Below are 27748 nucleotides of genomic sequence, written 5' to 3' on the forward strand. Positions count from 1 at the left end.
AATCTTCTTATAAGATTCAAACTATTTTTAAGAAAATGTTATGAAATTCCAGAGATAACAGTATCCATATGTCAATTTGATGTAAAATGAGATGTAAATGCATCTCTTAATTTCGTTTTTCCATTAACATATAAATAAAGTGTTCAGAGTGTAAATAGAAGCAGTTTTTTTTTTCTTTAGCAAACGGTAGAAGTAGGAAACTCACCCAAAGCAAGTTCTGAAGTGGGTGAAATTTAATACAAAAAAAGTAATTTATCAACTCCCTAACTTTTAGATTTTTCAAACAACTAAGTTTCACCTCTCCCAATCCTTCTCTTCAAGACGTAAAAAAAAATGATCACATTAATTCTTTCGACTATCTTACTCAAATTAACTACACACATTCGAAATAGAAAACTTGGAAAGTAAGTAAAAGGGCTTCATTTAGCTTACAAAGAGTTCCAGAACACATAAAAGGTACTTTTCTTCATCTTCACGAAGCCAAATTACAGAAAGCAAAGAACTCGCCTGCTAAACAGGATGCTTCTTTGTTTCCGTCTCCCCAGACCAAAATGCGTTAATAATGTTGTACGGCAATGGTTTACAAGAAACAGTTTTATTTGGCGAGTGGCTTGTTTGTTCTCCTTCCATTTATAGATAATTAATGGCAGACTGGAAGCCTCGCTGCATTCATTAGTGACCAACACCTCTTACCTACACGTGGAAGCACTTCGGACTCCTAATGACTTTAATTACCACCAGTTAGGTAAAGACTCTTTCTGGAATGCCGCAGTTCTTATTTTCCTATTAGACTCTAACATCTGTGTAACGTGGCAAGGAGGGTTTGGGAGTTTGAGAGATTACTTTTGGCGATTTGTTTGCGTATCCGTAAATATTTTCTGGTTTGTTTAAAGTTTCTAAATATTTTGAAATGATTTGTACAAAAATGCAGTTGGCTTTTGGGCATAAAAATTTCTCAGATATCGATATTAAAAGTCCACGATGAGTAAATAAAACTAAGCATTTAATTTCAACTTTTATTTACACAAATGTGTGACATTCAGGAGATAAAAGCATCACTTAAGATGGCCGTACGAGATTAAGAAAAATTAGCATTGACTGAAGTGAATCCTAATCGGAAGAATCAACTTAAGAGAGAAGATTGAAATGCACCTCACGCGCCTCGCTTTTCTCAGAGAGGAATTAACGGGACTGCAGTTGATGTTTTCAGGACTAATGACCTTCGATTTTTTTTTTTTTCTAAAAGATTAGATGAGATATAATAAGCAAGAAATATCGGGCACTCTACAAGCACAGGAAAAACATTTTAAAAGTCCACACACACACGTCAAATGATATTTCCAGGTATTGTCACAGAAAGAACACTTATGAGAGATGAATGCGTGGCGATTTTAAACTGGGCTTTCAAAAGTCAGGCATAGCCCAATTAAGAATCAAATATGAGCAGCTTTGTAGACTCAATCAATAAGAAATTCATTACTTGCTGCTATAACAGCTTTCATCTGGGAAGGTTTTTCCACTAGAAATTAACACTCGGCAGTCTAGATCTCCGATCTTATATGGCCTACTAAATGACTGTTGCGCTATTGTTGGGTGCAGGTATTTCCATTTCACAATAACCATCATTTACAGCAGTCAATCGGGGAAGCTGAGCACCAATTTCCCGAACTAAGCTATCAAATTTCCTGAACTAAGCTATAAAGGTATCATGCTGCGATAGGGTCACATTGAAAGTCACGAAGGCTCATTTTACTGTTCAATTTTGTATATAAAAGGTTCTGCATCGTTCCCACTGTTTTCCTTAATCTATATGGATCACGTTATGAAAAAAAGTTAGTATTAGGACACTCTCCTTCGTAAGAAGATAACAAAATAAGAAATCTTAACCTTCGATGGTTACTTTATTCATACTCTTATATAAATGAAGTGTCAGCACGACTAACTAAACTGAGTGATAGTCTAGCAAATTTGGCAAGGAAATGAGCAAGTTGAAAACATCAACTGCATCCTGAGTGAAGTAAAACATTTCAGCCATTGAGACACAATTTTAGTGAAGTCGCAAAGAAAACGACAACAAAAGTATTTCTTGTAGTTAACGTATCAGGTTGAAACGTATTATCAAGTTTCCACTTTTGGCTTCCTATGTTACACACGATTGTTGCAAGCGCCCTCTCGTAGCTATTCTCTAAACTACATTGTTTAAAAAAATACTTGCCGCCTCAAAGTTTTTTTCATTAATATTATTGAGACCTTTTGTGAGAGAAATACGTAAACTGATGCATTACAGGAAAAATTTTAAAGATGTGTAATTAATAAAATACAAATTATTCATTAATGCATCGCATTAAAGTGTTTCAAACAAGATATCTCCCGACCGGGGGGGGAAAAAAAACAGAAGCAGGCGTTTTCACTTCTAGACGTGGAGTGTACTTCTACAATGTGCTAGATAAGAGGCCTAATATGTAAGTGATTAAAAAAAAGTGAACTAAAAAAAAAACATTTGCGCCAGAGATCGACTATGAAATGTGCAGAAAAATTATTGTGATTATTTTATCTCTAATGATACAATTAGAAAAACAAACATGAATATTTGTTTTTCTAATTGTATCATTAGACATAAAAATAATCACAGGAACTGAATCCTATACGTTATTCCTTTTTATTTAATGTCAATCTATTAAGAGATTAATTTTTTTTTCTTTACATTAAAAGAATTTGTTAGTAACAAATTAATATATCCAACAGGGTGTGGGTTCGATTTCCTTCGCTGATATGGATATTGGGAATTATCTTTAGGTGAAAGATGAATTTCATCTCCCACTATAAGACCCCCGTCCCCCTAACTTACTGGAAGCCTGAAGTTTGTTGAGAAAGTTCCATGTTAGCAGGTGTTTCAGGACCATGAAAAAAGTAATTAAAAATACAAAACAGCAAAATTTATAAAAAAGGGGGGGGAATAAACACTCCTTGGCAACCACCAAACAACCTTTCATGGAGAACCACATAAAATTTTAAATATCAATTAATCAATTAGGATTCGTTGAAATGTAAATTTATAGAACGGAGACTCAAAGATAATTTCTCAAGAAGTTGGTATGTCAAGTGACATACCAACTTCTTGAGAAATTGGTATATTCACAAAAATGAATCGGGTGCTATTTTATTATATAAATTAAGAAAAAAAATATATTATATAAATTTATAATAAAAATTATATTTTATCTCTTATTATATAAAATAAATAAATAAAAATATTATATATATTTTTGGTTAATTATATTGTTGCTCTCTTTAAAAGAAAAAAACTTATGCCTTCTAAATTAAATGTTTAAAATTTGGAAAAAAGACACACCAGCACTCTGAAACTAAGTCCAGGTGCTCGGTTTTACAACATCCATGCTTTCGCGAGACTCGAACTCGCAGCGTGCGTGCTGTAATGGGAAGTCAGAAGGATATTGTTAAGCCTCAACCAACCTCGTGGAATATTTCTCCTAACCATTACACCACACATTCCAGCAATTATAACATATTTTATCTTTTATTTAAGCTTTACAACAATGAAAATACTCTTCAAATGATGGTATTACTCAACAACTTATTTCACAAATTGTTTCATTGGTCAGCTATAATTGTTGTCACATGACATCCGTACAGAAGGATTCATGTGGATAACGACTGAATTAAACAGGCTTTTCACGACTAATGGGCTTTGATTTAAGGGAAAAAAGGACTGGATGAGATATAATAAACAAGGAATATCAGACACTCTACAAGCACAGAAAAAACATCTTAAAAGTCTACACACAACATATAAACGATATTTCTATGTATTGTCACAAAGAACACATTTGAGAGATGAATGCATAGCGATATTAAAGTTATACACAAGCCAAGAATTTGATTTGCACAAAGAACCGAAGAATTTTGAATTGACGTTATTTATTTACAAATGACGTCACTTATCTTCATCTGATAACAACAAACATTCACGTCACGATTCCTTATCGTATCTTGATCTTCAACTGGTTCAAAGTGTCCCACCAATCACAACACGAATCCTTATCTCTACCATCACCCGTAATTCCATACGCGAACCAAAACACAAGAACTGAAGCCACTGACACATATGCCCACAGGGAAATTCCAAACATTCCCATCTCATGAAGGCACGCCCACAATGACGTCACGATTCCTTATCTTGATCAAAGCGTCACCCCTACTAATTACAACATTATATAAATGCAGTACAACATGTTAAAGGTTACAGCCTGTATTTTGACATTGAATGAACAGTTAATTGGAATTGTTCGATTAATGCTTTAGATTACGAAACAAATGCACTGCGATCTAACGCCGATATTCGTATGCGCTTGTCATTGCACGTTACGACATTCCCACACTGCCCAAACAGCAGTGTATTTTTAGTATCCATACGCACGTTATTTCTGTGAGATATGAAACGTTTATTATTGGTGCGTGTTCGTGGTGAACTATTTTTTTGTAAATCTTATTTTATTTTGTTAAAATAACATATAATTATTTATTTATTATCGATACAAGGCTGAATTATGACGAGTGTCACTGTTGAAAATATGAAAAGAATTATATTTTTTCAATTATCGTTACACGAAACAAATGCACTGCGATCTAACGCCGACGTTCGTTTGCACTTGTCATTGCTATTGATACGAAACTTTTATTATTGGTGTTTGTTCGTGGTGAGGATGAAATCTATTTAATATATGTAAATTTATTTATTAATAAATTGGTTACTGATTAAGAAAAAAGTGTTTTAATTTATTATTAATTAATTTAAAGTATTAATTTAGAATAATAGAATAAAACTATTATTCTAAATATAAACTATTTAGAATAATAGTTTTATTCTAAATTGTATTTTAGAATAAAATACTTTTTATTCTAAAATAGTTTCGCTTGAAATTTCTTTAGGCAGTGCATTCTTTAATACTTTACTCTAACTATGCACACCTTACATGGCAATGATTTCGGCATATCAGCGCTAAATAAGCTCATAGTCGTTTTATGAGCTTGTATTACAAAATAGACGCCTAAGATACCCCCGTGCTCAAGGTGGCCCTATCAAGTGAGAAGTTTGAAAAAAAAGAGAAAATTTTTCTCAACACTGGAAACATGTATCTAGTCACGTTAAGTAACAAGCAACACTGCTTAATAAATTACACAAGATATTTTATTTCTGAATGTTTTTATTATACATTTTCATATTTATTGAAAAAAAAAATTACACCTAAGAAATACATGCATATACGACAACAATCAAAACAAGTTATACTAATAGTTACTGAACAGCAAAACAGATGGCGCCACCACCATTCCGATGAAAAATGGATGAAGCTTAATGTAAAAGAAAATTAAGTTTACTTGTCACTTTAGACGTAGCGGATGATTGATTAAAGGGCGATAGCTTTCGCCACTAAGAATGCTTCCAGCTTCTGTTGGCAGTGAGGGAGATTTAAGGAGAGTGAAAATTACTAAGTGATCTGCTGAATTTCGAGCATCCTGTACCTCTCAGTGCATGGCTAGTATCGGCTGCGTATAATTTGGACGTGGATCGAACGAATCCAGCTTGAAGAATATTTCCTGGAACGAAGTTAAGTTGACTACAACGATAAGAACACATTTCTGGCAGTGTTAGGATTACAGCTTTTTTTTTTAAACTAAACCACAAATACTCCCCTCACAGTTGAGGGTCTTTTCAAGGCAAGCAAAGAACGCAGTCGAATGTGCTCATGGCGATGTCAGGTGTGTCGTCGGTGGATGACATTGCTGATGATCGCGTTGTCGTCGACTTCATCTTGCTTGGCCCACACTCCGACGATGAACATTTCAATATCGCATTCGTTTTCTCCTCTCAGTATGCGGAAATAACCATCTTCGCCCCAATGATGACCCCACGAATTGGCACAAAGCTGTCGAGGGAAGCAAATGAAACAATTGAATCCACAAGTGGTTCGGATAAAGAATGCAAAACAACAGTTTTAGACTTTGTTCTCTCAAAACGTATTAAAATCTTAATTATTACTCATTTAAATTATCTGTATTCCATGAAACTCGAAGTTCTACTCTTGTAAGATACGAAATGTTTTACGTCAAGTTTCGTACACGCTATAAAACTCGGAAGTTTTCAAAGAAAATTCATCACGAATATTGACTTGCTAAGGAATAGCGGATCCTCTCAAGATTATTTTGATTTACTTGCCATGCATGGACTCGGAGAATATATAAATGTCCCCACGAGAGAATTCAACGGTGGTAGAACGTGTCTGTATCATGTATTCGGGAGAACTTTAAGTGGCCCACTAAAAAAATCTAAGCAGAAGTTCTGTGCCAACCTCTCGCGGATGACCTTCCAATCGGTATTAAAGTTTGCAAGTACAGCACATAGATAGTACAACCGAAAACGTCACCAACACAACAATTCACTCCAGAGTATTGAAGCGTAGCTTGAATATCTCTTGGAAAGAGATAACGACGGAAACAAATATGGATACCTCGTATCATAAATTTATTGAGATATTAAACAATAAAATACAAGTTTTTTTAACATATGGATCCGAGAGCTGGGTCAGAAGTAAAACACTTGACCAAAGACTAGAGACCCCAGATATGAGAGTCCTGAGAAAGATCAGAGGCGTGAACAGATGGCATCAATGGCAATATCATATTAAAAAGGAGGAAATTAGAAAAGAACTTGATATTGTCAGCATCAAGGAATGTATTGACAGAGCTAATCTCAGGTGGTATAGTCACTTAAACAGAATGGACGAAGAAAGATTAGCAAAACAAGTTTTCTCTGCCAGGTTGGCAGGAAAACGACCCAGAGGAAGGCCAAGATATAGGTGGATTGATACGGTACAAAGTGCCTTAGACAATAGAAATATGAGATCTGATAATGTTGGAGTCTTGAGAAGTAACAGACTGATTTGGAGGAGGATTGTAGATAGGAAGTTAATAGTGATGTAATTTTTTTTTTCATGTAGTACTATCATATCCTGTACACTCCTTGAGGGTACATGGCAGGAATTTGATGATGATAATAAAATACAAGATTCAATTAAAGTTAAAATAATAGACAAAATGAAAGAAACAAAGGCCTGGATTACACAGACACTACATGCAAATTAGAGATAAAGTTTATATAAAAAGTTTAAAAAATACCCGCACAGTCAATATTATGAACAACGTTTCAAGTACTATAGAAATCTAATACACCAAAAATTAAAAGAAAGTAAAAACGAATACTACAGAAATGAATTCGTAAAATGCCAAGGAAAGCAGAAAAACAGTGGAAGTTTGTGAATAAAATAATCGCCAAAGATATACACAAACAAACCCTCTCCGTATTTAAAGATATCGATAGAAATAGAGAAAACGGAGACAGAGGATTAGCTGAAGAATTCAATAATTACTTTTGCCACGGTCAGTGAAAGCATTCTGAAAAATGCCAAAACCACCTCTCAGAATTGCACTCCCAAGAGAATTGATAACTCCGTATATCATTTCCCCACTTGTGAAAACGAAATCAAGTGTCATAACTAGCCCCAAATCAACCAAAACTTCAGAATACGATGGTATTAACACTAGCATTGTGAAAGAATTCCAAATGGAACCCCTAATATACATTTTAACTTATCGCCGATGTCAGGCAAATTTCCATCAGATTTTAAGAAGGCCGTATTGTACCTATTTACAAAAAGGGAAATAAATTAACTTGAAAATTACAGACCGATCTCCCTTCTACCGGTCATGAAATGTTGGACAAAAACAACTTCTTTTCAAAGAATCAATTTGGGTTCAGGCAAAAGTTTAGCACAGAACATGCTTTACTGAACTTCACAAACACAGTTTATACCTCCCTTGATGAACAAACTAACACAAAGCTTTTGACATCGTATCACATGAAATTTTAATTTAAAAAAAAATTAGAACTCACAGGAATATGTACGAGATACTTCCCTAAACTGGTTCAAAATTATTTAAATGCCAGATCACAAATTGTAAAAATAGCCATAACAGCTCCAAAACAGTACACTGTGGTGTACTCCGAGGATCTGTCTTAGGACCAATTTTATTTAATAGTTTTATCAATGACTTCTGGAATCTTAAACTAAACAGTAAAATAAATGACTATTTTTTTTTCTACGGACACAGCCGAACAAATCAAACCATCGTGAATGCCGAGCTTTAAAAAGTAACAAATTGGTTCCAGTCAAACAAACTCAGTCTGAATGTCTCAAAAACTAAATATGTAAATTTTAGCCTGCGAAATACAACTGGAAAAATGAACTTCACTGCACAATTAATTTTGCATGATTGGAATTGCAGGACAAATTCAAATTGCAACTGCGAGAAAATAGAAAAAGTCAGTGTAATAACTTACTTGGGATTAAAAATTGATAGTAATTTAAGCTGGAAACCGCATATTACCGATGTCGTAAAGAAAGTAAGGATTATGTTAAACAGACTTTACTACCTAAAAAGATTCTTAAATTTAAATATGCTAAAAATACTGTATTCTGCTTGGATTAAAAGCACACTACAGTATGGTATATTAAGTTGGGGAGGAATCTATCGCACTACTCTGAAACCTTTAGTCTCGAATCAGAATAAATTAATTAAAATCTTAGCTAGAAACAAACATAAGGATACTGCAATGTGTAATAAATACACCATACTAAACATACTACCCCTTAGATATTTATACGTCTATACTATTATTCATAAAAAACGACAACGAATACGTAAATATCAAACAAGACAGTTTCCTTAGTAGACATAAGGGCCTAAAATATTTAGTTCCAAAAGCAAATAAAGAAGCAATACACAAACATTATATTTATTTAGCGCCAAAAGTATTCAACACACTACCTTTAACAATAAGAAACGAAACTAACCCAAACAGATACAAAACTCGAATGAAAGCCTATTCATTTTCACACAGGAATGAGGCATTTTCAAAATAATAACATAAATTGTTTTTTGTATATTGGTATTAAAATCCTGTTTCACGTGCAAAATGTAAAACATTTAAGACTATTTAACTACTTTGTTGTATTTTGTTCTTAATTTGATGTTACAACTTTCTCTGTGCACATTAGCATGTTTCCTATGATGTTATATATTATTATAACATGTATATTATGCGAATGTACACGTGTGTGTATATAATGAAAATGCATTACATCACTTTTTGTAGCTTTATGCATATCGTAACCTGGACGAGCTGTTGCTCTGTTACACATATGATTGTCAAGCTTTTGTACTAGAATATGAAGCTTACAATAAAAATATCAATCTGTCTGTCTGTCAATATACGAACTTCAAGTACCTTTCGGAATGAGTTGCCTTGGTATTGAGTTGTGTCCAGAACATTCTTTAAGTTTCATGGTGCACGCAATAGTTTCTTTGCATATCTGACTATACGATGAATTGCTTAATTAAAAGAAATATCAATTTATATATTCTGAATCGTCTTACTCAGAACTGTCGGTTAACTTACCCAGTACTTGACAGGTCTTCCACTTGATCGGTCAATTCCCCACCTAACGGTAAAAACACAGATCAGAAAATTATACTAGAAAAATACTTATAAGTTTTAAAAAGAATACTTACGGGATTTTAAAGCGGATTTGTAATATTTAGTAGTGTTAACTGCACACAATACAAGTAGGTACACCTAAAAGCGCAATTTCAGGTGCACATTTAGTGGTTGATACATCGAAGTGCAACAAATGAATTGGAGACATGAGCACGTCACCGATAAATAGAAACTGAAGAATCAATGGCAAATAAAAAAAAACTTAAAAGAATGGGTTAACTGTTTTAATGCATTTGGTCTTACTGAACATGCCAAACAGGAAAAAAAAAAAGTTCGCTTACAACTTGCAGATCACGTGCAATTTTAAAGGTTATTTCCCGAACCGAGGACAGTAAAAACTTGTGTAACAAGTTTTTTTTTTTCTAGTCTACATTATGATTAGCTTCGTTAACATCATTCAAACCCCCTTCCCGAGTTCCATCTTTCCTTGCTTGTCAAATAGTGAGCGAAGTCTCCAAAAAACGCTAATGGTTTAATATTACGGAAATTATCGAGTGCGTATAATGAATGACAGGTGCTTTCAGATAGCAACACTGTCAAAGCGGATGACCAAGTTATTAAGCCGTAATGTAAGCAAAAAAAAAAAAGAAAAAAAAAAGTCTGAGCTTCCATTGATTTCAAGATCCTATGAAAGAGACGCAACGATAAAACGAAGAGTACAAAATATGAATTGCGTAAAAATTTTCTGTTGTAGAGTGCCTTGCAGTTGTGTTTACCAGGCTCACTTTCGTTTAAATAATTATTAGTTTGTAATTTTTTTTTCTGTAGAAAAATAAAAAACATGAGCCAACCTCTCAACCATTGAAAGCCTCGACTTTTAGCGATTTCGTCACTCCAGTAATAACCAAACAAAGTTCCAAGAACCCCGCTATCCATGGTAAAAACAGTTTCGGATAACATAAATTAAACATGAGTTTCTGTGCGAAATTTCCGGTATTTAGACCACCTTATAATATAAATAATGAGCTTAATAAAATGGAGCAATTAAAACCGACACGTTTCGTGTGTTGTAAGACTTGCATCATCAGGAGTACTAGAACATAAGTTTCACACAACAAAAGCCGATTAACTATTAATCACACACATTAGACGTTTTTGAAAACTTCACATCTGTAACATAATTGATAAACCCGAATACAAATGGTAAATTCGTTACTGGATGCGTGTTGGAACATTGCTAGTTGTTGATATCACGCTGTGTGGTATCACGCGTGCTGTATCCTAGGTTCGTGGCAGTTAAACATTTTATATATTGATTTTAACTGTTTTACAAGAAAATTTAAATAAGCCTCGCAAATGCTTAGGATCTCTACCACAATCCAATAAAAATCAAGGCTTAATTTTACATCAAGCATGGTCTGCTTTCACCAACAATTTAACTGCCAATGACCCAGGATACGATACGGCTGCACGCGTGATATCAACAACTAGCAATGTTTTGACTGTTACTTTCGCAAATGCTATCCTGACTATTTTTACAGGATTTGAAACTCATCGCCATATCGATTCAGAGTCGCATCCAAACACACATCAGCAATGCATTTCAAAGGACTTCAACTAAAATAGATTTTCACCATGTTTTTCCTTCTTTTAATCAGATGCATCTAATTCGCATTATAATAAACTTTCTAGTCAACTTGAAAGTGCCATTTTTATCACATCACAGCCCCTCACCTACTTTCTCTACAAACTCAAATCTCTCAGTCAACTTTTCTTACTATCGTAAGAAAAGTTAACGTTACCTCAATAAGTAGCCTATTGCATGCTACAAGCATGCAGATCACTTCAAAGTAAAAATAGCTGCTTCGGCTATTGCAGAAAAAGGATAATATTTCTCAACAAACTTCTAGAAGCTGGAGAACAGCCAACTTCATACCAACTTCTGCTGGATTTGAAATTGGGAAGAAGCGAAAATTTCGAATAATCTTCTGAGTGCTACTAGCTTAGATTACAGTTATTCTCTACTCTCTGTTCGTCTTCCTTGAGCGAGCCAGTCGGATCTTACTCTTTGATCATGAAAAAAAAAGTTGAAAGTCTCATTGCACAAAATTGTTTTATTGAGAAGTTTCTATTCGAAAGAATAATAATAATAATAATAATAAAAACGATCGAAATTTCTGCATGTAACCGTTTTTGTAATGTTCGAAATTTCTGGTTAAAATCACAAGATGCGTGTTCGAGTCTAGGGAGAATTATCACAAGATCATTCTTATTAAGAATTTTCTAAGAAGATCTTTTTCTAAGAAGCGTGAGTGAGTGAAGAAAGAAATGTAAGGGCATCTCTGGTAATGATATTTCCTGTGGAGAGTTAGCGGGATTAGATCACGGGAGTTACTTTCAAGATGGAGAAAAACAGGATGAATCTTAAGTTTGAAAAAACATTTCAGAGGTATTAGAAATAGGAACAAAACCAATCGAATAAATATAACATCTTCAGCGAAGGTAAGTGACCAAAAATTCAATTAAAATAAATGAATTAATTCCTCAGGTTTTGTATTATTCTGTAATTACGAAGATGGCTTTTAAATTTTGTACGTGGTTGCAAAATGGATTTTTCACCGCATTTGTTCCGTACAATCAATTTACCGTGAATTTTCCTTTAAATAAATTAGTGAGACTATTTCTCAGAAACACCAGTAAATAAAAGCGTCTCATCTAACTTAATTCCAAGTATAACCCACTATTCAACTGTAAATGGGATTAACAACTGAGTCGCTTAAAGGTCAAAGCTACTTCAATGGTATTTAGCCGAACAATTTTTTTTTCCTCTATTGGCTGAAGCCAAAATGAGAGTGAGGATGAAAGATCATGCTGGCGTGGGAACTGCCCAGTTAAACATTTTTTTTCCTATAAGGGAACTAGGGCCAACACTGAAAAGTCAGCTACTGGAACATCCTCCTCCAACTCATTATCAGAATTCAACTCAAGATGGGTAGCATCAAAGTAAGAAGTGTCGATAAAAAAGAAATTTAACTAGGTAATCATAGTATTCAACATAGCCTAGAATGGAAGGAGTGTAATAGTCACGTACGCTAACATCATAATTAGGAATTGGACAGTAAGACATTTGCGGGTTTAGCAAATGTCTTACTGTTCCACTAAGAAGGTTCCACTAAGGAAAAAGCACAGAATTCTGAAAAAGAAACTGCTAACCTAGAGAAAATGTGCGTTCATGTTGGAAATCTAAACAGCAGAGTGAGAAATTAACACCACATATAGAAATGCTTTATATTCATTTGGGGAAAAGAGAAGAAAGTTAATAATACCCGCTGGATTTCTGTTTAAGACATGGCGATGTAAAGATGTGTTTAAATGCAAGTACCCAAAACTCTTATTGGAGATGCTGTTGTTGATAGCAATACTTATTGTAATTCAGGAGACGATTATACATGAGATTTCATATAAAAAAGTTTCACATTCACAATAACCATCCCTTACAGCAGTCGATCGGGGAAGCAGGGGCACCAATTCCACTAAGTTGTTGCAAAGTTATGCTGTGATAACAAAATCAGAAATCTTAATCTTAGCTGTTTACTTTATGCATAAATAAATCAATGAAAATAGGCAGAAACATTGAAAACATCAACTCAATGCAGAATACATACAAGAAGAAGAAAAACATTTCAGCCATCGAGGCACAATTTTAATGAAGAAGTCGCAATGAAAATGACAACAGAATTATTCCTTGTAGTTAACAGATCATGTTGAAACGTATTATCAAATTTCTGCCTTTGGCTTCCTATGTTGTATACTATTGTTGCAAGCGCCCTCTCGTAGAGATTCTCTAAACTAAATTATGGAAAAAAAAAAAAAAAAAACAGAAGGCGGCGTTTTCACTTCTACACGTGGAGTGTACTTCTGCAAGATCAGAGGCCTAATATGTAACTGATTATAAAAAGCGGGCTTTTCTTAAAAAAAACTGCGTCAGTCAAAGATCGACTAACTGTGAAATGGGCAGAAAAATTACCCTAAAAATAATATTAGTGTACCCTGTGATTATTATTATCTGCAATGATAAAACTAGAAAGAATATTAATAAAAAGCAATACATAAGTAAATAAACCTTTATTATATTATGCAAATGACAACGCTATTGCTAACTTAAGATGTAAAGTCAAATATTTATTGCTCTTCTTTGTCGATGTATGAAAAGTTGGAACATTCGGTTAATGAAAAAAGTGATGTCTTTTAGTGGAACTGCAAGATTTTTTTTTTCTTTACATTAAAAGCATTTGTTAGTAATAAATTTATATATTCAACAGGGGGTGGATTTTTCGCTGATATGGATATTTGTAATTATCGTCAGGTGAGAAATGAAGTTGATCTCCCAGTGTATGACCCTCCGCCCCACTTACTGGAAGTCTGAAGTTGATTGAGAAAGTTCCATGTTAGTGTTTCTGGACTATGGAAAAAAATAATTCAAAATACAAAACAGCAAAATCGATAAAAGTGGAGAAAAAATTCTTAGCTCCAATAACCTTTCGTTGGCGAAGACAACATGAAAAATAATATACAATCTCTTAGGATTCGTCTAAATGTGAATTCATAGAACTGACTCAAAAGGTAATTTCCCTAGAAAGTGGAATATACCAACTGAGGAGGGAAAAGAATTGGTGGAATAATTATATTACATGTTTTATGTCATAAACTGTATAAATAGCAACATAAAACTGCTATTCCATTATAAAAAATAAGATAAAATATGATACATAATTTATAATAAAAACTATATTTTCTCTCTTATTATATTAACATATAAATAACATTTTTTTTAGTTAATTATATTGTTGTTCTCTTAAAAAAAAAAGAAAAACACTTGTGCCTTCTAAATTAAAAGTTTAAAATTTGGGGGAAAAAAGACACACCAGCACTCTGGAACTAAGTTCAGGTGCTCGGTTTGACAACATCCATGCTTACGCGAGACTCGAACTCGCAGCGTGCGTGCTGTAATGGGAAGTCAGAAGGCCATTGTTAAGCCTCAACCAACCTCGTGGAATATTTCTCCTAACCATTACACCACACATTCCAGCAATTATAACATATTTTATCTTTTATTTAAGCTTTAAAACAATGAAAATACTCTTCAAATGGTGGTATTACCCAACAATTAATTTCACTGATCAGCTATAATTGTTGTCACATGACATCCGTGTAGATGGATTCTTGTAGTTGAGTTACATTATTTGTTACGTTTACCGAATTAGCGGTGGGTATTTGGTACAAGCCAGAAACGTTGTGTTTAAAAATACTGCAGCCAAGACATTTGATGAAAAACATTCATAAAAGGCACCGCATCAGTGTCTAACACACACGCGCACAAATGAAGGAAAGATGAGGAGAAACAAAGAAAACATGAAAACCAAAGTTGAGTTTTTGCTTTCCATATAAATTGTTATTAAAACGTAATTTAAATTATCTGAATAAACTACAAAATCTTTAATACAAAACTATGTTATCAAAGAATTAGTTTGCATATTGCGATTGTTGGTAGTTATTGAAAAACTAACGCATGCTCAGTTTCAGTGTATTAAGAACACAAATATTCTGAATCTTGGTGAGTGTTGCTTCGTTGAAACCAAAATGCTATCGTGAAAATCATCGTCCAACAAATGGTTGGAGAAGTTGGGTGAATATAACGAGAAAGAGAAGTATATTTTTCACTTATGCCTGTGAGTTCTGATAAAAAATCAAGCTGCTAATCGAATACGACAGACCAGATATGCGAGCGCTCCAAGAAAGGGAAATAACAGGCGACTACGCTGCTGTACTGTGTTTTTGTTAAAAACGAAATATTTGCAACGAAATCGACTATTAGTAATGAATGCGTTCAGACCTTAGGTAGAAAAATAACTTATTTAATAGTTTAAGAAGCTTATAAATAACTTATAACATCGCCATAAGGAATAAGACATTCTTTTGCCCCAAAACTGAAATCGGAACGTTTGGATTTTATTGTGAGCATCCCCATATTTCGCTTGTATCTCGCAGTGGCTGTCCATCCTCAACAAAGAACAAACGCAACACCGTTTCGAGATGTGTGTGTCATCGCATTCACCATAATGACAGCTGCGAAGTCTTTACTACTCTTAAATGCGGTTGGGCTTGCAGAGGATTCAACACTCAAGTGTGTCACGCATTTGCAAATATTATTGGACACAAACAAATATGGTGCTCACTTCAATAATGAACCAGAAATCGGTTCTTTACTCAACTGAACAATTGTTCCTCGATGATTTCAAAGAAGAAAAAAAATACATAAATCTATCGACTGATAGATTTATGCATTTTTGCATAAATGTGATCTCAAAATCCATTGACGGCGGGATCACTTTTGTAATTGCAAAGACAGTTTGAAGAATTCAAATTTGTATGAGAATACGTTAAGGATCGTCACAGAACTATTTTAATGGAAATACTCTTTTCAATTTGGCAGATCAAAATTAGAATATATATTCAACTATTTCAGTAGTAACAGAAGACTTGACAGTGTTGAAAGAAAAAACAGGTTCATAGCAGTACGAATATGCTTTCATTGACGTAACAAAAACTCTCCACTTGTTGGTCACTGAAGGGCAAAGAAATTCACGCATTCATGATACGTTATAATTTTTCTTTCTTTATTAATTTATTATTTTTGTGCGTGCATTTAGAATAAGTTATTCACAGAAATGAGAATTACATTTAACATACTTTTGAGTTGATATGAAACTATTATTATCGGTAATTTCTTCTCGTCGTCGTCCGGTAGCATCCTCTAGCAAGAGGGTTGTAGCGGATGAGCTTCTCCATTTCTCTCTGTCTGTTGCTTCCATCATTCTTAAACCAGTCCATTCCACGATGTCATTAAACCACTCTCTAGTTGGTCTTCCACGTCTTCTCTTCCCCTCAACTTTCCCTTGTAATGTAGTTCTTGTCAGGTGTCCCGAAGAACCTCTCAGAAGATGTCCTGCAAATCTAGTCTTTCTTTGCATAATATTCTTTAACAGTGTTCTTTCCATCCCAACTCGTCTTAAAACTTCTTGATTTGATATTCTTTCAGTATAGCTAATCTTTTCCATCTTTCTATAACACCACATTTCCAATGCATTCATTCTTTCCATATCTCTCTTTCTGAGTGTCCATGACTCACTTCCATAACTTGCAATACTCCAAACTGTTGCTTTAACTATTCCAATTCTAACGCCTATTTTAGTGTTCTTGTTTATTAAAATTCTCTTCATTTCCATAAATGCCGATTTAGCTTTGCCTATTCTATTTCTAATGTCCAACTCTGAAGTTCCTTTCTCTGAGATCCAACTACCTAAATATTGAAATCTTTCCTCCACATTTTATTTTTACGTTATCTCCTAATTTCCTACCCATTATCATTATATTGGTCTTGTTTTGTGTTAATTCTTAGTCCATACTCTTTACAAGAGTTTTCAAATCTTTGAATAATTTATTGCAACCCATTTTCACTTTCTGCCATCACCACTACATCATCCGCATATCTAGTTATTAATGATTCTTCCATTTATTTTTATTCCTTCTTCTACATCCTCAAGTGCCTCTCTAAACATTTGTTCACTATAAAAGTTAAACAATAATGGTGATAACTTTCATCCCTTGTCCGACTCCTCTCTCAAACCGGGAATTCTCCTGTTTCCTCTCCATTTACACATACTGATGCTATTTGTGACCAATATAATCTCTTTAAAATTTCCAAGTCATAAGAGTCAATATCAGTATTTTCTAGAATGTCAAAAAGCCTTTCATGTTTCACTGTATCAAATGCCTTTTCAAAATCTACAAATCCCCAAAACAACTTTCCACCATGGTTTAGTGTTTTCTCCCCAATAATTCTTAGACAGGTTATAACCTTTCTAGTTCCTCTGTTGGTTTTGAATCCAAACTGTTCCTCGTTCATTTCTTTTTCTATTTTATTCCTAATTCTCTCTAGAATTATTTGCACAAGAATTTTTGTTGTGCGAGTTATAAGACATCGTTCTAAAATTGTTACAGTCCAAAACTCCCGTATTTTTTGAAATGGGGATAAAAATTGATCTTCTAAACTCCTCTGGTAATTCTGGAAGTGTTATGACAAATTAATAATTTGCCATAACACTTCCATACCTTTTTCACCTATATTCCTTCTAAGTTCTATCTGTATACTATCTATTCCAGGGGATCTTCCTTCTTTCATCTTTTGAATTGCGCCCACTATGTTCTTTCCTTTGAATTTCTCCTCTTTCCCTGTCTTCGTAAAGCTTACTTACATATTCTTCCCATCTCTGTAATATCTTCTCTTTTTCTATCAGAATTTCACCTCTTTCATTCTTGATTGCTCCAGTCCTTAACATCTTTCTCCTTCCTGTCATCATATTAATGTTTTTATAAACATCTTTTATGTCCTTTCTTTCTGCCTTTGCTGTTGTATCTTTACTTATTTCATCTAACCACTCTTCCTTTTTCCTTCTTATCTCTCTTTGTATCTCCCTACTCGAGTCTTTATACTGCTTTTTTTCCCTCCTCTGTTTTACTATTAACTAACGTTCTTCTTTGTGTTATTTTCCTCAAAATATTTTCCGTCATCCATGGTTTCTTTCTTTTTTCCTCTTTTTTAGCTAAATGTAATTCTGTAGCAGTAATTATGCTTTCCTTCAGAATCTTCCATTTTTCACTTGCATCATCATTTTCTTGTATATTTCTCTCGTCCATTTCTTCCTCTACTTTCTTTGAGAATTCATTCGCCGTACTTGGTATCTTCAGCCGCTCCATGTTCCATGACTTGTTCCGTTTCCCTGCAGTTACCTTTTTTAGATTAATCCTTATCTTAGTTGACAACAATATGGGATCTGTATCACAGTCTGCTCCTGGATATTTGTCACATGTTTCTATATCTTTTGTTTATCAAAATATAATCTATCTGATTTCTTCTACTATTTATATCCTCCCCTGGGGCTTTCCATGTGTACAATCTTCTTGGATGTTTCTTAAACCAAGTGTTCATAATTGCTAAATCATGCTTTCTACAGAAATCCAACAGCATATCTCCTCTTTCATTTCTCACTCCCAATCCAAATATCCCAACAATATCTTCCTCCCTTCCTCTTCCGATTTTTGCATTCATATCGCCTTGTATTATAATTATCTTTTGTTTCTTTACATTTCAAGCCCTGTTCTATATCGCCATAAACTCTCTCTACCTTCTCATCCTCATAATCACAAGTAGGTAAATATATCTGGACAGTGGCGCACTCGGGATTTAACCTTTGGGGGGGGGGGGCGAGTTGAGTAGACGTTTTGCGAATACACACATCGCATACGACCTATGACTGAGCATCTGCAGTGATCGCTAATTCATAAGTAGCACACAACATAAATAAAAAAAAATGAATTTTAATTACGAAAAGATTTTTGGAAATTTTTCTAGTGTTTTTTCCTTTTCTTTGGGGGGTGCCCGGGCCTCTTGGCCCCCTCCCCTCTGGGTGCGCCACTGTATCTGGATAAGTAGAATATTTCTTGGTTTTGCTTTCAACTTTACCACTAAAACTCTGTCTGAGATTTGCCAGTAGCTTCCACACATCCTGCCACTCGTTTATTCAATATTATTCCAACACCTGCTTGATGTTGCTCTTCCCCTCCTGAGTAAAGTATTCTTATTCCATCCTCTGTTCTAAAATCTCCTTTTCCTTTCCATCTCACCTCAGCCATTCTCAGAACGTCTATTTTCAATCTTAGCATCTCCATCTTTACAATCTCCAATCTTCCAGTTTGATGTAAGGTATTCACATTCCAAGATCCAATGCGAAAATTACTTTTAGCCCCTTTTCCACACGAATACTTTCCATCTTCCACTTCTTCACCTCCTGCAGGCTTTAGTAAAGAAGATTCATATGACTGACATGCAATCTGGTCCATATCCATACGGGAACAAGTGACATCCCTGGTAGCCAATTGCGCAGTTCCGGACCCATCCTGAGCTGCGCATTGCTCGTCATTTTGATCTTTATTGCTCATCCAAACTAGGGAAAAAGTAGAAGCATAGTGGTTTCCCGTTACCTTCTATGCATGAAGAGATGAAAAAAAGTAGAAACATTGAAAGAATCACCCCTAGCCCTCGATTACTCTAATAGCATTGAGGGGAAGGAACAAGAAAGAAGGATAGAAAGAAATAAGAGTAGGGACCATCCTATAGATAATATAACAGATGTATATTACATGAAATAAGGTATGGTCCAGCATCAGGTACCTCGGGTTCGCCACTTCCGTAATCACTAAAGTGAGCCCTTGAGACATTTCTTCTAAAAGACCGAAATGTGAAAATCTTTGATGTTGGACCGATTTCCATTTTCTCTTTGCTAATTGCGAATTCATTTATTCCGCCTCTGCAGACAAATGCAGAATTTTGAAAAAATGTGCTATATGTTTATTTTTGTTTAACGATATAAATTTTTAATGATATAAAGGATATAAATCATCGTTAAGATTAACTATGTCAATGTAATTTTAAGTTATAATTAATTAGTAATATTCAATATGTTTATATTATTTTCAATATTATTAGACAGGCAAGTGAGAAAAGCGCTTACAATAATAACGCCTACAAGTCCCGAAAACAAATATTATCAAGACTGCTAACAAACCAGTTGAAGGGCACAAAATAAAATTTCTCCCAGTAGGTTTATTTTTCTCTAGATGGCACCATAGGTTACATAGTACGATAAGTTATTGTAAATAAAAAAAAAAATTGTTGATTTCATCTATTTAAGACTTAAAATATGTGTAAAATTACCCGATAATCCTGACTGAGTGCCAGCCTTGTTCTCTGTGTTTCTCTCCGAGATGCCTCGTCAGGTGAGCATATCTGTAAACGCCACCACGATACATGAAGAAATCTTCTCTTACACGGAAGGCAGCTGCAGTTAAAAACATAAGGAAAATTTGTCAAGAGATTTAAAATGTATTTGTATTATTAATATACTTAACTATAAAATATCGATTAAAATATTAAGTTAGAGTATAAAGTTTAAATAAATCAAAAATTTAATACAGTAATAATTTAAATTGATAAAAAATATTTTTATATTTAAGTTTTTTATAGATTGCTTTGCTTAATACAAGAATTAAGACAAGATTACAGAATAGCACGAAATAATTTTTGCTTTAATATCGCAATATGGTTTAGCATATTTTACATTTGTAACAATGAAATACTGGAGAAGAAACAAAAAATATTTTATAAGCGACTGGCAACAGCAACGGAGCGCCACTCAGTGTCAGTGGGATGATTTATTATTATTATTAGACACCTCCAGGGAGTCCAAAGACTCATCGAAGGAGAGTGTGCCAACAGCATCGAACGATTGGTCCCTCGCGCTCAAACTTATTTAACTGAGCCATTAGCAGCAGAGGTTCCACCAATCGACTAACCTTTACCAGTATTGATCACTATCTCGAACAATCTAAAAACATTTGTATTTCCATCGTAGAAATGGAAAATATTTGCTTTTTTTTTCCTGTTAAGTATGATATATTTAGTTACCAGAATGCACATGAAATAATAAATAACTTCTTGTTACCTTGAACAGGTCCATTAGTATATATCTCCTGCATAATAATGTCTTCCTGAAAATTAAAAATTCAGTATTAGCACTGACTATAATAAATAAATTTCAGTGCATGAAAAAAAAAGTATGCTTTATATATTCTACGGCAGATGGCAGCACAAGTAAACTTCGCTGTAACTGCAAATTAATATTCCAATTACTGGGCAAAACAGCTGAATCTTACCCTAGGACTAATTCTGTATGGTGGAGTAGAGTGATGGAGTATATCTGTCCTTCCATTTGGGCAAGCCACTTGGGGTTCTCTACCTCTGTGTCGCCCTAAACGTCGGATTTGACATTTCCCTTCGTCTCCAGTTTGTCCACTTACGTAAGGATAGCAATTTTCGCTCGAAACGCTGGACAGTATCAAAAAAAAAAAAAAGAAATTTATAATTAGTCAAAGCTTGCAAAATGTACGACTGCATTTTGCTATTAAATGAAAAATATTTCATAATATTTTCTGAAATATTCATTAAACATTTTTAATTTTTTAAATAAACGTTGGTCTTGTTTTCACGCGCATTTTTAGTTGTTAAAAACTGAAGCTGAAGTGAGAAGAATGTTAATATTAAAGATTTAATATTATGAAGATAATATTAAAGAATATTTTATATGTTGATCGCAATAAGAAGAGTTACTGTAGAATAAAATGTATTTCATAACTCAATGTTTCTGCAGTATATCAAAGTAATATAGTTTCACTAATAATCCACTAGATGGCAGCAGTTGCTAACCACAAAATAATCAATGTTACGTTCAAGGTAAATAGTTCACCGTGTCATTTCCTGCTTACATAAGGATTAAAAGGTCACGTTTTTAAATTACAAAAAAATACGAACCGTATTTCGATCATATTTGTTTTGAATATTCTAAATAAACCGTATCACTTACCCATGCTTTCTAAGATACCACCATGCGCGATCTAAATGACCTCCGTTGCAACCTTTTTGACGACGATTTTGACAAGAAACGAGGTGTTGGGCAGACAGCGTTACTCGTTCGTGTCCCAACGTATGCACTGCTAAACGATCAGAAGCCAGATCTGGAAGAATCAACAGAACAACTGAGGAAACTGCCTTTTCTAAAAAAATCCAATATAAATGCTAGAACTCCAGAAAAAAAAAATATAAAGCATTAACATTAATGTCGCCAATATCAATCGTTACATTTCATCACTTAAATGTCCGCGCGGTCTTGGGAGTGGACAGCAGGGTTTTTTCCACCAGTTTATCTGGGGTTTTTCATCCCGCAAGCAGGCAAATCGGTCCCGTGAACACACAGACAGATCTACAGCCATAAATACTTAGCCCCCCTATGAGGGGGCTCATAAAACGCCCCAATAGGGACGGGGGAGAAAAAGGGAGGAAACTCCATACGAATAAATAAATAAATCACTTAAATTCATTCAAAAACATCAAGTGTTATATTCCTTCTGTTTCTCATGGAGCCAATTCCTTTAACGGAATTAATCAGTACATCTTCCCCCTCCCCCAGCCCTCCCATTTAAACTTGAGTGATAGACATTTGCAAAATAAATACCCTCCACTATGCGAAAATTATTTTAATGTTTAGTGTCCTCGTGTGAAATAAGCGCACTTGCCATTTGCTTGTAATATTTATCATCTAGTATTCAACAATCATCACACTATTTCTCCACGTGATATAAATTAATAAAATTACTGCAGCATATTAAGAGGATTGACACAATCTAGTTTTGTTAATGGTTCGAGTAACATAATTCCGTAAATTATTTACGAATTAATCCATTTGAAAATTTATCTCAAAAACTAATATGACAGTTCTAACTTCAATGGACGAAAAAACATTCTTCACTGTTCTGATGAGCAGTGTCCATTGAAATATTTGCAGTAAATGCAAGAGCACCAGAAACTAAACTCCGTGTTTAGTTTCGTATCCAGTGAATTGATACGATATCTCATTAATCAAACCTAACCGACCCATCCTGTATTAAGCATTTTAAGTATTTGTAGGGAGCTTTTAGTGGCAATGGCCCAAATGCGCGAACAGTATTCAGTTATTATATGGGTTTGATTTATATTGGAAGGCCCGTATGTATTATTCAACTTATAGTTTTGGAACCTTCACCAAAAGAGCTCATATCATGCGAAACATCGTTTGGGAGAGGGGGGGGGGGGAGTAAAAAGTAAAGAGATCATTTGCATCGCCAATTTCCTGATGGTGCGACGAGATTGTCGCACCATCAGGAGATGACAGAACGAGCAGAGGTGCAAATCTACCGTAGAAACGATCCAATTTCTGCCTGCATAGTACATTTATCGCACTTGTAGAAATTCAGTTTACAGCAGTGTTCGAAGCAAATGTTAGGACACCAAAACAGGTTTGCTGTAATACTTTCAAACTCCCTCACCTCATCTCAGACAATAACAATTGGCCTTATGGTTTTGGATAACCAAATAATAGAAATTTTCTCCGTGTCCGCAAATAAAAAGACACTATGCGGGAGAAAGAAACAGGAAAGATAAGATACTGATCTTGGTTTCCTCAGCAATTCTTGTCCAAGATTTCGGGCAGTGTTTGTAATTTAGATGATGTTTTCAAAATACAATAGTTGTGAAAGTTGATGAATGGAAACTTTGTTAAGTCGGGGCACGTTCCTGGTTCTAGGATGTTTGTCGGAGTTTTATTTCGCTATTCGTAGTCAAGTAATTAAGTCACCTGTGACCTTCAAATGGTCACAAGTTTGGATTGGGATTGGATAGGGTAGCGTGTTGTATTACATTAAACAAAATGTTGTTAGACTTTGTCAAATTACTCATGAAGAAAAAGGGATTAAAGGAATTTAAGGTTAAAATAGTTTTATTAGTAGATTATTATATCAAGATATTTTATTCTCCTCGGCATAGGTAGGAAATCTAAGGGAAAAAACAGACTCTAAAGAGATAGTTGAACATTGTAGTAACTACAACGTTCAACTATCTCTAGTTTGAGATATTTGGAGCCACTGAAAGTAAATATAGGGTTAGTTGATAGCATCTCTTAAATATGGACATACTTTCTCATGCTCATCTTAAAACCTCCAGAACTAGAACTGTCCAATGATTTTTAACTGAAGGCTATCCTTTCTCGGCTGCAGGATTTTCCCCTTTCAAAAACCTTTCCCCTCGCAAGACAAGCTCACAGGGTAGAAGAACGCAATTTACAAAATATTACCTCATTGTCTTAGTTGCTTCGGCCGTAAATCTAACTAAACTTCAAACTTAAATTCAGAATTGTTTAATTGGGAGGCAGGAAATACAAGGGGTGACATCGATAAACTCATTCGAAGAAGATTTAATGGGGAATGCGTTTCTAAACTGAAAGCGAAAAATCAAGGCAGATAAGTGGAGTCATAATTTGGGTCAATGAATTCGAGGATTTATTTGGCTGAGAAAAGGATTGTAATAAGCGCCTCATCCCCCCCCCCCGCTTGCCTGTGTTTTCTATAGATCCCGGTTTAATTGAGCTGGCATTGAAGTAGAGAGAGAGATGAATTATAAGAGACAAATTATGAAGATTTTATGTAGTGGGAATAAATTATCTAAAAATTTGAGTTATTTAAAATCTAGATGGTTTTAATCCCTTTATTTACTGCTAAAACGAGGAGTTTTAGCAGTAAATTTAAACAGTTAATTTTATTTAGAGCATTCGTAGCCCAGAGACTTGGGTACCTTCAAAAAGTCAAGGATTCATCGAGGGAGGTTACATCCCACAAACACACGACAGCTATCATAACCTTTTCTTCAATTCATTCACAGAATATGCACTTCCAAAAGACATCCATTACACCCACACTCTACTCTTTGAGAGAAAAATCGAACTCTCACCCGTTTCTTGACTGCCTTCATTCTTAACTTCAAAAAGCTGTCCTCTCATGAAATGAAAAATTCCATCCACTGTTTCCAGTTTGATCCTTTTAGAAGTTTGCAGGTGTCTATAAATTCCCAATCCCTTATCGTAATCTACATTTCCGATACTATCTTTAACACTTTCTGTCAGCATCAACCACGGAAGCCAGGAGACCAAACCTGCGCAGAATAGTCGAAGTGAGGCCTTGTAAAGAGGCCTCACTTCGACTACACATCTTTACATGTCAATTTTCGTTTCAGCATTGCGATTATTCTCTCAGTTATATTTCATTCTTTGGTCCATGAACTTCAGCTAGCTATCTATTTAAACTAAAGACCCCTTGCCCTATCAAATTTATTCCAGCATCCTATCCTATTCCCTCAGCCATACTGCTGGTGGGGGTAGCTATATGCTACCATACTAGGGAAATGATTATGAGCAAGGTGCTTTCCCGTTGCCTTCCTTGCCGTATATTTTTATGACAGTAGCTGCGTGTGTTCACGGGACCGGTTTTCCTGTTTTGATTGATGAATATCCCGAGTTACCTGTGGAAAACCTTCCACCTCCGTATGAGACCGGTTAACTCATCTTTAGTCGAAAGAGACGAGATAAAAGATCCTCATGTCACTAACGGGAATCAAACCCAGGCCTTCCTGACCAAAGGGTTTCGTCTATACCGACTGAGGCTCCCTATTCAAGCATAATCTCATCCATATAATACGCCACTGTATCTCTCATTACACTGAAGTGCCTAAACTTTACAAACAATGAAGTCATTTTCACATGCCAACAATTCAAATCATTCTGCAAGTACTACATATTAGTCACATTCACCTTTGCATCATGAGCAAATAGCTGTATGTCTCAATCACCTTAAATCTTGTAGACCCCCCCCCCCCATACACCACTTTTTATATCGGCCAGTCGGACATCCTCTTATCTAAAGTAAGAGTTTACGATTCAACCCCATATCTTTCACACATTATGCAACAACCTTTTATCCTGTCAAAAGCTTCATCAAGGTCCAAAAGTATCAGGTTGTATCCATTTTCCTTTATCAACCTTAACATTATTACAAAATGTGAGCAAGGTACTCTAAACATGATCGTACATCAGCAAATCCATCCTGTTCATCGCAAAATATAGATTCTCTGTCAATCCGTTTTTTCATGAGCCCTAACTAACTGAGTTTTCCAAAATCTTCACCTCTACTCCACAGACACCATTAGGTTCGATAGTTACAGTTATCCATCTTTGCACTTCCCCTTATGCGATGGGATTATACATTCTTTCTCTCCTGTGGAATCTTCTCTGCCGTGAGATTCAGCTGAACACTTAATATTCATGCTAATATCTAACCAGTCCCTATTGCGAATTCTGATTCAATTAACGCAGCATCTCTCTAAAACCTCCTCATATATCTGAGTTTCTTCATCCAGCGTAGCAACAGTGAGCTTAATGCTGCACACACTTGGATGATAATGAATGATAACTCTTAGCAAAATAGACACTCATTAGGTGACCAAAAGCCTTTTCTGCATCAGCCGTCCGATAATTTTTGTAACTGACGGCATCCATTCCTTCCACATCTTTTTTCTTAAGAATCTCTCAATAGGATCCTTATTGTCCATTCCATCTAGAATCCAATACCATGAGATAAAACTGGTATTCTTCTGAGTCGTTCGTCATTTTCTTGTTTACTGTTCAGCATGCAACCTTTTCTGAATGGAATATTCCTACAGTTACCCACTTTGCAGGTCAGTACGGCATGATTACCGTCACCTACTGGAGACAGAACAGTGAATTCTTTAAATTACCCCCAACCCCTCCTTGACACTATAATCTAATGTAACACCCTTTGACCTCGAGTTCCTTCTGGCACATGCTGCTTGTGGAAGTTGCCTGGCGACAGCTCAATAAATTTGGCTTCATTCTTCTCATGAAATTTCAGTGTTCGGATAATTAAACTCACCCGTAATGATTATTCGTTTAGTCCCTGTTCGACTTGTTTGGCAATGGATTTCATCGTCACCACTAACTCAACCATTCAATAAGGCTGTAACAACATTCCATGACATCACGCCAGATGGCTTCAAACAAACTGCTGCACGAACTGTTCTTACTAATATTGCAATCAGTTTTCTACCCCTAACTGAACTCAAATCATCTGACATTAGCAGCACATCCCACCCCCTCTCCTCGTCTTACTATGTTCTCTATTCTTCTTAAAATTTCTGGGATCATATTCTCGATAACGGATCATTTGGGTGGCTCCAGTATCCACCTAAATATTTTTTTCCATTGCATTGAGCGAGGTTATAATGATTTGCAATGATTTGAAAGATTTAGAAACAAAGTGAATTAATTGGAAATGGAGAGATTGTAGAAATGTAAAAAATGGTATCCAAATTAACAATTAGGTGTTCTTATAAACATAAAAGAAATTTTAACATTGTCATGCAATTCGAAGGGTATCACGTCGTTATAGACTAGTGCACGAAGTTTAAAGAATAGGCTCGTGTAGTTTAAGTAATTTATTCGATTTAAATTGCTAAAATTAACCCAAATACTGTAGGGATTTTTTTTTCTAAGCGAGCAAATGGTAATTATGTTGTCAGAGAAAAACGAATAGGAAAAAGACGTCATTTCTTATCTG

The 27748-nt window shown here is 34.9% G+C and overlaps 1 protein-coding gene across 2 annotated transcripts in view; it reads right to left on the bottom strand.

Moving 5' to 3' along the window:
- Positions 1 to 5191: 5191 nt before the first annotated feature.
- LOC150107327 (putative peptidase C1-like protein F26E4.3) overlaps positions 5192 to 27748 on the bottom strand; it is a 64079-nt gene continuing 41522 nt past the window's right edge. For both annotated transcript variants that reach the window (XM_090391813.1, XM_090391814.1), the window contains exons 7-12: positions 22117 to 22267; positions 21410 to 21581; positions 21199 to 21244; positions 20412 to 20535; positions 9539 to 9581; positions 5192 to 5948 (exon numbers count right to left, since the gene is read on the bottom strand). In XM_090391813.1, coding sequence (XP_090247939.1) covers positions 5778 to 5948; positions 9539 to 9581; positions 20412 to 20535; positions 21199 to 21244; positions 21410 to 21581; positions 22117 to 22267 — 707 coding nt within the window. In that variant the 3' untranslated portion in view covers positions 5192 to 5777. The remainder of the gene's footprint in view (positions 5949 to 9538; positions 9582 to 20411; positions 20536 to 21198; positions 21245 to 21409; positions 21582 to 22116; positions 22268 to 27748) is intronic.

The sequence above is a fragment of the Typopeltis vanoorti genome, chromosome 4, assembly GCF_054136105.1.
Source record: "Typopeltis vanoorti isolate ZY-2024b chromosome 4, IOZ_Tvanoo_1.0, whole genome shotgun sequence".
Classification (NCBI taxonomy): Eukaryota; Metazoa; Arthropoda; class Arachnida; order Uropygi; family Thelyphonidae; genus Typopeltis; species Typopeltis vanoorti.